General features: G+C 36.8%; 2 protein-coding genes across 4 annotated transcripts in view; one reads left to right on the plus strand and one right to left on the minus strand.

Moving 5' to 3' along the window:
* The window catches only part of LOC117292843 (glutamine-rich protein 2-like), a 31,325-nt gene extending 29,299 nt beyond the window's left edge, over positions 1-2,026 (minus strand). For all 3 annotated transcript variants that reach the window (XM_033775013.1, XM_033775012.1, XM_033775011.1), the window contains exon 1: positions 1,490-2,026. In XM_033775013.1, the coding sequence (XP_033630904.1) occupies positions 1,490-1,936 (447 nt within the window). In that variant the 5' untranslated portion in view covers positions 1,937-2,026. The remainder of the gene's footprint in view (positions 1-1,489) is intronic.
* Positions 2,027-2,421: 395 nt separating this feature from the next.
* LOC117292634 (evolutionarily conserved signaling intermediate in Toll pathway, mitochondrial-like) lies at positions 2,422-9,923 on the plus strand. Its single transcript, XM_033774761.1, has 7 exons — positions 2,422-2,508; positions 3,256-3,369; positions 4,719-4,886; positions 6,288-6,528; positions 7,407-7,627; positions 8,027-8,237; positions 9,689-9,923. Exons 2-7 carry the CDS (start codon positions 3,256-3,258, stop codon positions 9,904-9,906), a joined length of 1,173 nt encoding a protein of 390 aa, XP_033630652.1. The 5' UTR covers positions 2,422-2,508; the 3' UTR covers positions 9,907-9,923.
* Positions 9,924-11,666: the final 1,743 nt, after the last annotated feature.

Below are 11,666 nucleotides of genomic sequence, written 5' to 3' on the forward strand. Positions count from 1 at the left end.
GTAAACTGAATTTGAACCAGCATAGTTGAAAGTCATCGGTGGAGATAATTTGGTGTGATAACCATATATATGAAAAGATGAAAACTTTCTACACTATTGGTAATTGTCAAAGACCAGTCGTCTCACTTGGTGTATCTCAATATATGCATAAAACAACAAACCTGTGAAAATTTGAGCTCAATTGGTCGTCAAAGTTGCGAGATATGAATGAAATAACAAACACCCTTGTCACACGAAGTTGTGTGCTTTCAGATGCTTGATTTCGAGACATCAAGTTCTAAATCTGAGGTCTCGAAATCAAATTCGTGGAAAACTACTTCTTTCTTGAAAACTAATCCACTTTAGAGGGAGCCGTTTCTCACAATGCTCTATACATGTACTACCAACCTTTCCCCATTACTCGTTACTAAGTAAGGTTTTATGCTGATAATTATTTTGAGTAATTACCATAGTGTCCACTGCCTTTAAGTTTTATCTTTTTTGTTTTACATCCACATTTCTTTATGCCACTTTCAGTTTTTGTTAATACAGTTTCAATAATTGTCGTTATAAATGTTTGTGCACAGTTTTGTTATTAAATGGGATTGTATTGGTTACTGTGATACAAACGATTTCTTAATACGTCTCTAGAAAAATTTCAAATCTTTACAAATCTTTTTACAGATGCCAAATCTGACAGACACTTTTTTATTCTCTTTGTGACCCAAAATGATATCATGATCATCTGCATATTTTTCTTTAATATTTAAGGTGAAAGAAAAGGGGTGGTCAATGGAAATTATTATCCCTTTTTTAAATTATAGAAATTTTCACATTTAAATAGCATTAAAATAATTCCTGGGTTTTTCTCAAATCCAACTGCTAATTTTTCTTTTATTGTGATTATTTCATTGCAGATATAAACTTATTTGGTAAATCTCGGTAATTCACATTTTCACTGGCGTAGCAAGATAGGTCTACCTTATTTCTGCAATTTGAAATCCGACCAACACTTTTCAATCATTATGACCACAAGTGTAATCTTTTCTTGGTAATGATGATACATACTTAATTTATGTTTTGGTCATTGAATAAAAAAGTGGCAGTCGATGTTACATTTTGTTCCTAATGTGATATTCAGAATTGTGCACTTTCACTAGTGTACGCTCCATATTCGTTATTACTACTAGCCTACTACAAGTCAATTCCAATTCTCTGATTTTTTTCATTAAATAAGATTAAGAAACAATTATGTAAACACTATAAACATCACCAATCATAAACCTTAAAATAAAATTTAAAACTTTTTAACATTTTGAGAAGATTTACATCTTCTCGAGAAGTTTAAAAGAAGTTCACAAGATGTTCAAAGAGTCCCATCCATCACCACGCCCCCTCTTCCAACTTTTCTCCAATCAAAATCAACAATACATCCAACAATTTCTCCATTTAAGAAAGACACGATCTTGACGTTTAATATTATTTTCATAAAATTAAGCAGAATTTTCACCTTTGATACACCTTCCTCGTTTGCCAGTGCCTTCTTCTGCAGTTGCATCAGTTGCCACATCTCCGACATCGGTTTAATTCCTTCCGTAGAACGGGCCCTCAAATTCTCATTTGACGGCAGCGAATTCAGGGCCTCAATTTGTGATTCTAACCGAGACACTTTCTTCTCCAAATCGTGTACCTCCTTGGAAGAGTCCGCACTGTGAAGCCGAATTAAATTACTTTTGCTTTCCACACTCCCCCTGTCCGACCCGGACGGGGAAGCAGCAGCAGCGGCCGCAAGCAGCTCCGCCCGGTCGGCCTCCTTGATGTCGGCGCGCACATCGCTGAGTTTCAAGTTCTCGACAATCGCAATCAGGACCGTTCGTAAACCCTTGTAATTTACGATTTCCGGTGTTCCAAGTGACAAGTCCACCAGCTCAAGAAGACTAACGGATCCACTGGACATCTTGCCTTCGTAACGTCGAGATCAAGTGGAAATTAACGGAAATCTAACTATTTTAACATGTTGACAACAAGTTACTGTGCCTTTTCTCGCAGAAAGATGTTGTACCTGCAGCTGTGTGTGTAGACGTGTTTATTGATCAAAAGCACATAGCAATCGCTGCGCCGCAGGCAAACACACTCACACATGTGTACACAAACCGAGTCTGGGATTCCGTTAGCAACGGGGAAGGCTCCTGAAAATATCACTCCGCAACGTTGAAATAAGTTTTTCACACTTAAATACCAAAGGTTAACAATAAAATCATGCCCATTAACACTTTTCAAACCATTTTGTATTAAATCACTGGTATATCCTTGGGCGTTTTGTCAAATTTGACACAAATAGGAAATCTAGGTTTGTTATAACCGCATTGCATCTTAGCAACCTGCGAGTGACTTCATTGAATTTGCATACAGGAATTCCCGATAACCTGCGACCTCTGAAAAATAATTTCAAGATGGCGACGTCCATCGTTTAGTTAAAAAGTTGCCGGCGGAACTTGTCAGAGGCACAATACGTCGTTTTTATTAAGTGTAAGTGAAATACAAATACTATTAAATAAGTGAAATTTCCAAGACGTGTTTGTTCAGTAGATAAAACACAATTTTCTGTACGTTTTGAATGTGTTAGGATTAGGAAGGAGTCTTTTAGGACACAATATAAAACCCAGTGTCGGAAATAGACGGATTTATGTATGTCAGCACCATTATAACATAGAGTTATATTTAACTCTATGGTCAGCACTCAATACTGTTTTTTATGGAACATTTTTTTAATTTAGGATTTCATATGAATTGAAAGAAATAACGCATTTGTATCACAGTAAAATATATGCGGAAAAGTTTCCGTATGGCGCCACCACTTTTTCAAATTTATGAGATATCCTTTTTTGTTTTGTAAAATGAGTGCAAAAGTGGTGGCGCAATACGGAAAGTTATCCAAATATTCCAGCGTGTACAATGGGTCCATTCAATTAAATCACGCAGTGACACACACACTTAGTCAAAATGATGAAAAGATATGAATACACAATCGATAACTCACGAGACATGAGGCAAGTTCAACGATTCGGACAACTCAACACTAAGTCGAAGAAAACTTGACGGTTCAGACAACTCAACAGATGTCCAAAGACAGGAGTTTGCCGAGGGAGTTTGTCGAGGGAGTTTGCCGAGGGAGGTAGCCGAGTTCCCTTGACGGGGGAGGATCACCTAAACAAAAAACAATTAAAAGCTTTTATTTATTTTATGTGTTTCGTTTTCTTTTTTAATTTACAACAGATGATGGCAACCATTAAATTTTGCTCGAGAGCTCTTTACAGCATTTCTTCCAGAGGTCTACCTCATTCTTCTTTACTTACCGCACCATCATTGCTCCAAATCACAAAGCTTTTGGTAAGGAAAAATTAAAACATCTTAGCTAAATAAAGTGAGTCCCCTACCTCACACTCGCAGTAGTTTGCTTCAAGAATGTTCACATATCTTTGAATGAAAATTGTTTTTAAAAGTGGCCCAAGGTCAAATTTAGTTTGTGATGCACTCAATTTTCATCCACCATTAAAGGCAGTGGACTCTATTGGTAATTACTCAAAATAATTATTAGCATAAAACCTTTCCTGGTGACGAGTAATGGGGAGAGGTTGATGGTATAAAACATTGTGAGAAACGGCTCTCTCTGAAGTGCCATAGTTTTTGAGAAATAAGTAATTTTCCACGAATTTGATTTCGAGACCTCATATTTAGAACTTGAGGTCTCGAAATCAGCCATCTAAACGCACACAGCTTCGTGTGACAATGGTGTTTTTTTCTTTCATTATTATCTCGCAACTTCGATGACCGATTGAGCTCACATTTTCACAGGTTAGTTATTTTATGCATATTACCAACTGTGAAGGCTAGTCTTTGACAATTACCAATAGTGCCTTTAAAACTACTAGACACTTTTGGTATTTGTCAAAGACCAGTGTTCCCACTCGGTGTATCTCAACATGGCATAAAATAACAAACCTGTGAAAATTTGAGCTCAATTGTGCGTCTAAGTTGAAAGAGACTAATGGAAGAAGAAACACCCACGCACACAAGTTGTGTGCTTTCAGATGCTTGTTTTTGAGACCTTAAAATCTCATTCGGAGGTCTCAAGATCAAATTCAAATATTTAAGTGCAATATTGCTTCTCTAATCTAATAAAAATGATAATAATAATTTCTCAAAAACTGTGTTACTTTAGAGGGAGCCATTTCTCACAATGTTTTATACTACCAACAGCTATTCATTGCTCGTATCAATTAAGTTTTTGTGCTAGCAATTATTGTGAGTAGTTTCAAATAGTGTCCAGTGCCTTTAAACAGAGTCTTTTTGAATGTCAACAAAAAAATAACAAGTCTCTAACGCCATGTTGAAAAATGTGTTTAATGCATTTTGATACTCTTTCAGAGAACATGTGAAACATAAGGTTTCCAAAATAAATGGGTCTGTGCAGGTTTTGTGCTTCTTTTTTGAAAAGACATAACGTGGGTTATGTCATCAAGGTGATTTCTCCTTGTAAAAATTGTAAATTTATATTTGAACATTTCAAGGGGGCACCAAGGCCAGGAGGGGCTGTGGAGGCGATTGCGTGAAGTAGGATGTCAGTCACTTTTTAATCAGTATATATTGTAAGTTAGCAATATTTTAAATCAACAACTAGACATCCATTACAAATTTCAAACAATTTTAATCTTTAAATTTGTTCACCCCATTTTTAGGGTAACACCAGATCCCTTGCACCGCTTCATACAAGTCAACCAAGATGTGCCGGCGACAGACAATCAGAATTCCAGCCCAGCAGAGTGCAGAAGAGTTCTCTCGTCTTATCAAAAAATCTCTTTGATGAAGCAAGACAAGAGGATGCAAACAAAGAAACTTTTAAGAAGGTGACATTTTAGATTTGTGATTTTTGTAATAAAATAAAGTGCCTTCACAAAATGTAAGGACATGTACATGGGGTGCGTTCCACTCGCGCAAATGTTGCCAACAGTTGCGCACGTTAGCCAACAATTTCAAGTGGAACGAGTTGTGCGCTGCCATTGCTGGCAAACGTTGGCAACCTTACGTGAACATACTTCTGAGGTGTCGGCGAGTGGTTTTTAAAATGGCGGATAAGCAAACGGTATTATATTTTTGTCATAAACATATTTACCGTGTATATTCCATGGTTGATAATGCAGATTTGAATTATAAGTTGATAATATGATCAGAAGAGGATATACATACAGCAAAAACAAAATTCAACAAACTTTACGTATGGTACACGCCATCTTCGTTTCAGGGCGTCGCCATATTGACATCGCATAGTGCACACCAATCATTACAAAGATCAACAACGTTTGCGCAAACAGTTGCAATATATTTGCAGCTTAAAAAAACTAGACCAAAGTCTTTGTGAGGAAAAACTTTCTACAAAGTTTACCATGAAAGCTGTTTTTTTTTTTTAAACCAGCAAACTAGCGACTTGTCTGGTGCCATTTCCTTCTCTGTTACAGGGCCACGTTTGTGGAATGTTCTTCCGACCACCATAATGTTCTTATTGCTTTGTTCTCACCCCTTAAGTCAATTCTTGTTTGTTTTAAACTATGTATTTGTTTGCGTTTTGTCTCATCAATAGGCTTCCCATATATTGGATTTGCTTCTATTTCACTCCCTTTGCTAAGTGAATGTTATTATTTTAATTTGATTTCTTGCATTTATCTCTGTTTTTTTCTTCTTGAATTTTTGTTGTAGGCCTGTACACCCGTACACCGTGCTTATACTTATACATTAAATTGTTGGTTTTGTTTTATAGAAATAGGTGTTTTCTGATATTAATGAATATGAATATTAGGGAAGCACTATTTTCAAGAATTTTTTTCAAAAATCATCTCGTTGCATAACCAAATATTTTGTCATTTGTTCTGTTTCATATTGCCTGATGTATGTATTTGTGATGCAAATCGCTGAGATCTCTAAATAAGCGCTTTTTATATATATTATGTATGTATTGTATTTGAACTTACATTTTTTTAATTTTTTTTTTAAGGCAAAGTATACCTTTGGGTTTTTTAACTGTTCGATTGTTTTAATCCTATATAAATGTTAATGAATACAATTAAACTAACATGTGAATTTAACATAACAACTTTACGTTGATGTGAAGTGTTTCTCGAAATGCTTTATAGTATTGATAACTGATGTAGGCTTCTTAGCAAAAGTGTTTAGTGGCCTTAATTTTAAGAGTCATTACAAACGAAAATGTTTCCTTTAAAAGTCACCTTACAACCTAAACTTCTCCATCTCAGGCTGTGGCAAAATTCACCGAGTATGACAAACGACGCCGGGGGCACGTCCAGTTCATCGAGACAGCCCTGCATCACATGAAGGACTTCAAAGTGGAGAAGGAGGTCGATGCTTACAACGCCGTACTCAACACGTTCCCGAAAGGGAAGTTCGTCCCCGAGAACCTCATCCAGAGTATATACAATCACTTTCCTGAGCAACAGATATGTGCCATTAAGGTGCTCCAAATGATGGAGGATAACAGTAAGCACAAAAATCTAAACCTTTCATTCATAAAAATTATAGTATTAATAATAACAATAACATTTGTATAGCACTTAAAGATGCTATGTCAGATTTTTGGCCGATTTGACCCAAACATTTTGATTTAAAATTCAGTAGGTATTTTGATGGGGGTCGAGAAAGTTACAAGCTTTCATTTGAGCCATTGCTCGAAAAAGTCCGCCAATTATTAGTAGCAGTGAAATAAAGTGCTCAAAATTAGTTTTTGTCGGGATCCCGACAATATATCACGTGACCAATTCTTATGTGTTTTATAGGAAACGCTTTAAAATTTTGTCATGGTTCTGACCATTAAAAGTAAAAGTTAAACTTTTTTTTGTTAGAGCGGGTGATACTTGAAATACCATTCACTCAAAAAAATCTATTTTTTAATGTTTGGGGCCAAAAATCTGACATACAGCATCTTTAATACTGGCATTTCTAAGCGCATTAACGCAGCGTGTGGCGTGTCATGGTCGAGTGGTCTAGTGTACTGGACCCTAGCTCTGGTGATTTCAGCAGCAGAGTATTCGAATCCCGGTCATGGCACTTCTTCCCTTGAGCAAGGCACTTAACCGTGACTGTTGGTTAAAAGTTCTGCTGTACCATTCAGGCTTCTAGTGGATGATACCCATTCCTAGCCTAAGAATGGACGGTGGAGAGGGTTACTCTGTTTCAGGCCCAGGAGAAGGTGGCAAAGTGCCCCTGGTGGTAGTTGATGTGGGTTAATAGTCCAAAGAGGCTAAGTGTAGGGCTCACCTTGAAGTGGTCGCCCAGCCTTGTGATGTTAAGCAATCTCTCATAAAAAAATATTTATAAAAAAAGAAAATAATTACAATATTTTCTCTTGTTGTATTCAGCCGTTCTTCCAAACAACGAGACCAAGGAAATCCTCATCTCTGTCTTCGGCAAGAGGGCCCACCCGGTCAAGAAGTACCAGCGCATGATGTACTGGTTCCCCAAATTCCGCAATATCAATCCCTTCCCACTGCCGAAGGAGATACCCAATGATCCCGTCAAGTTGTCTGAGCTCGGTCTCAAGAGGATTGCTGAGTATGAAGCAAAGTTCAAAGTGTTTTATGTAAGTCGAAATACTTTAAAGAAATTTGCAATATAGATATTTTGTTTTTGTAGTTTTTTTTTGGTGCAATTTCCAAAACAAGGTTATGAGCTATTGAAGGTTCGGTACGATGCGTGAATGAGTGAAAGGAAAAGAAGAGGGAAGACTTGAGAAAGCTAAAAGTATAAAATAATGGACATTGCTCTTAACACATCTATAGATCATGGGATTTGGGTAAACACATTAAGCCCAAATGATCTCGGGTTTGTATTTTATGCATATGGTGGGATATATCGGGTGAGTAATACTTGTCTTTGACATTTACCAAAAGTATACCCTGCCTTTGGAGATCAGAGCTACTGAAAAGAAAAAGAAAACAAAAAATTGTTTTGTGCATCAACTTTCCGATTTCCCTTCCAGCTGAATGGCAGCTCAGCGGAATCAGAGAATCCCAACTTCATTGCAAATATCCAGAGTCCAGAGCAGCAAGAACTCCTAGCTGAGCATAATCCAATAAGACCACTCTATGTTGAGGGTGCTTTCCACCTCTGGCTCCGCAGCACCAAAATGACGTACTTTGTGCTGAGAGGTGACCCGTTTGCAGTAGATGAGGACGAATTGAAAACGGAAGGTAGGTCTTTAATTGCAATGTAAACAAATGACTTAGTTTGTGAATGTGTATACTGTACATCAAGTCTTGATCTTCACCTTTAAATGGTAAGGTGCACTTATGTGAGGAATTGGGACCTTGCAGAGGGCACCACAGCAATTGCAGTGGGTGCCAAGGGGTGTTTTGAGACCTGGTACATACCAGGGCTTGCCCTTAACACTAGCCCGGGGAGCATTGTCTAGTAAAAAGTGCTACTGGCTAGTAAACACCATTTCTCAACTTGCCCTGTGAATTACTAATAACTGTGCAACATTCTTGGTTTGTTTTCTTTATTTATTCTTTGTAATTTCTTCCTTGTATGACAAGGATGACATTTAAGAATATTATTTGTTCTATGTGATTTATTTTTGAGTGTGTGAATGTAACTTTGTTGACCATTGAACAGGATGTGATTGTTACCGTTAATGTATGGGACAAGTCTGTCGCGTTGAGATAGTCGAGTCATGGTGGTGGCACTATGGTTCAGGTTTCAGCGACCGAATACTGCTCTCACGAGATCACTGCTCACGCGCGACGCTGCTGGCTGCCAACCACGAGTGTCCAAGGAATCACAAAGAGTCGTCTGAACGCTATCATTGCAGCAGACATTTAACGACTTGTTCACAAGTCTAGGCCTTAATGTATCACGTAGAGTGCCAGTGCTGCGCAAGTGCCAAGTACACCAAGCAAAAGTCCCTTTGTGAAAGAGCTGGTGTGTTTGTTTTCTTTCATAACATCTCTTTTTTTGCATGTACTGATTGAGATCACTTTGGTAATGTGTTTTTTATTTGTGGGTTGAACAAAGCATCATTGCTTTGGTGTTCTTATTTCAGTATTTGTTTCTAATGTGTAATGTGATTTTAAAATGGTTTACTTTGTTATTGTACATTGCGCCTTTGATCTGTGTTGCATTGGTCACTTTTGAGCTTTTTATTTTGGTTGTTTCTTTGTCTAGTTTTCTTGGTTGTTCTCAGCATTTTAAACATTGCAATGTTTATTTATATTGTAACTTCATAGATTTGATCCCCTCTCTTTGTCATAATGTGTAATGTGATTTTTAATGGTTTAATATTTTAATTGTATATTGTCATCCGCCTTTGAACAGCTTTGTCTGGAACTGGCGCATTACAAATCAATTTTTACTATTATTATTATTATTATTATTAATATTATTATTATTAGAAAATTGGCCTACTCTACAAAAAGTAAGATCACATTTTCCTTTGCACTGGTAACTCCCCCGAGTTGGACTACGTCCCATTCGTAGCCTTAGATCACATGGGTCTTTCTTAGAATCTTGCTGTGTTATGATTATGATTATGATTATGATTACAATATTGATTAATATGATTAGAATTATTATCCATTTTAAAAATAATTCTCATAAACACCTGTATATCCAATTTGACTTGAATCTGTTTCCTTTTTCCCAGATGCTCCTCAAGCACATGCAGAAGGCCCGGTATTCGCAATGTGCATGACGAACGAAAACTCACAAGAAACGCTACATACGTGGCTCCAGAAACTACAACAGGAGAACCCCAACCTGGCACGGATACCAGTCATCTTCAATCTCTTTAAACTCAGCGATACGGAGGACACCATTGAATCACTACCTACCAATGATAGACATCTACTTGGGGAAACGTGATATGAGTCGGATACAGTTATGGAAATTTAATTATTTAATTTGCATGGAAGGGATCTTGGCTCAGTTTCAAAACAGCAGGAGAGGAAGTTATGCTTCACACAGAAACAGGTTACCAGCTACAATTACATTAAAAGTTACATTGTTATGACTGGTATCCCACTCAATTTTTGCCTAGCAAAGAAATTTGTCAAGAAGTATTTTCTGTTTATGAGCTTTATGAATTTGGGCCCAGGAACTAGTCAAAAACATCAATGAAGCATGATCTGTGGCTGGTAACTGGTTTTCATACTTTTTGGAGGGCTTTGGAGCTCAAGGCCCCGCCCCTTCCAATCAAAGGGGATAAAGGGGTTCTTGAAAATTTTCCTTCAACCCTAAAGTCAGTTTCAACATTCAAAATTAAAAAATACTCCACAAAATCATTGACATTTTGTAATTTCCTCTTTTTTTTGTGAAGTTACAGTTGCACGACTGTAAATTTGGTCTTGATTTGGTCTTGAAAAAAAGCAAAAGAGGTTGAAAAAATGATCTTTTGTTTTCCTTTCAGTAGAGAACAATCAAGTTTGCTGTGTTAGTCACAACCCCTCAAACATGGCAACCTGAAGTTTGTTATTTTATTTTGTAGATAAAGAGAAGACGAACTCAAATTTTTAGGATATTTAAGTTTCTGTCAAATCACACCTCGGACTTGCACACCCTTTTTACACTAAAATAACGAGGGATTAATGCAAAAATGGCGTTCAAAAGTGTTTTGTTTTATTGACTTACACAAATATTAACATATAAAAGTATATGACTCAAATCCCATAAAAAAAATATAATATGAATCAAATCCCATATAAAAATATAAACAGATTTGTTTTCAAAATACAAAAATATAATATTTTAAACTACATTTCAGTCATCATTTTGTATAATTTTGTGAACTTGAATGGTAGGGCAATGAAATTGGAACGGAAGACAGAAACATTGTTTTTTTCACATGAATATTAAAGGAGTTGTACATTCAAATAGTATTAAAATTTTAAAAGTTGGCAGTTTTAACCTTTATTTGTTGTACTAACCTTTATTTGTTGTTATAATTGTTGCCCTTAAACTGTACAGCTGTATTAAATTCAGATTTCTGGTGGTTGAATGCTACCATGGGATAGCGCGCCGTATTGATACCTCGATACCGATAATTGAAAGTGAAACACTCAATGCTGATTGGTTTATCAAATCTGACACATTTTTTTGTCGATGAGGCATAAAAACTTATGAACTTTTACTTGGAAGTGTGAAATGATTCTTAAAATGCTTTATACTATTGGAAGCTGCTGTAGACTGCTAACAAATAATTCGTTTGCCATTAATTTTAAGTGATTACCAAATGTATACCTTCCCTTTAAATAAGGGACACAATGTGTGGTTATAAGTACAGGGCATGCCCATGTTTCAACACTTTTTACTGGTCATTAACAAAGGTTTATACACACCCACCTGATGGGCTCTCCACCAATTGGGCCTATAACAATCCTGTAATCTTTTTTTTCCAGCTCCCTGGGGAGTATACAGTCCTGGGCTGCCGTGGCGCTCCAAAGATTTTTACAAACACAATATCAACTCTATCTACCCTCTCAGGTACCCATTTAAACCAGAAGAATCAATTTTAAAGGAGTGTCCTGCTCTCGAAGGACGCTAGTGTCATGACCGGGTTTCGAAACCCAAACCCCGATGACTAAACCATCAGAACTTGAATTCGATCCTCTAAAAGAAAACCCTCG

The sequence above is a fragment of the Asterias rubens genome, chromosome 7, assembly GCF_902459465.1.
Source record: "Asterias rubens chromosome 7, eAstRub1.3, whole genome shotgun sequence".
NCBI classification, from domain to species: domain Eukaryota; kingdom Metazoa; phylum Echinodermata; class Asteroidea; order Forcipulatida; family Asteriidae; genus Asterias; species Asterias rubens.

Coding starts and splice junctions, on each gene's coding strand:
- LOC117292634 (XM_033774761.1), top strand. CDS start 3,256: ATGATGGCAACCATTAAATTTTGCTCGAGAGCTCTTTACAGCATTTCT. Junction 3,370..4,718: donor TCCAAATCACAAAGCTTTTG/GTAAGGAAAAAT, acceptor CCCCATTTTTAG/GGTAACACCAGATCCCTTGC. Junction 8,238..9,688: donor GGACGAATTGAAAACGGAAG/GTAGGTCTTTAA, acceptor CCTTTTTCCCAG/ATGCTCCTCAAGCACATGCA.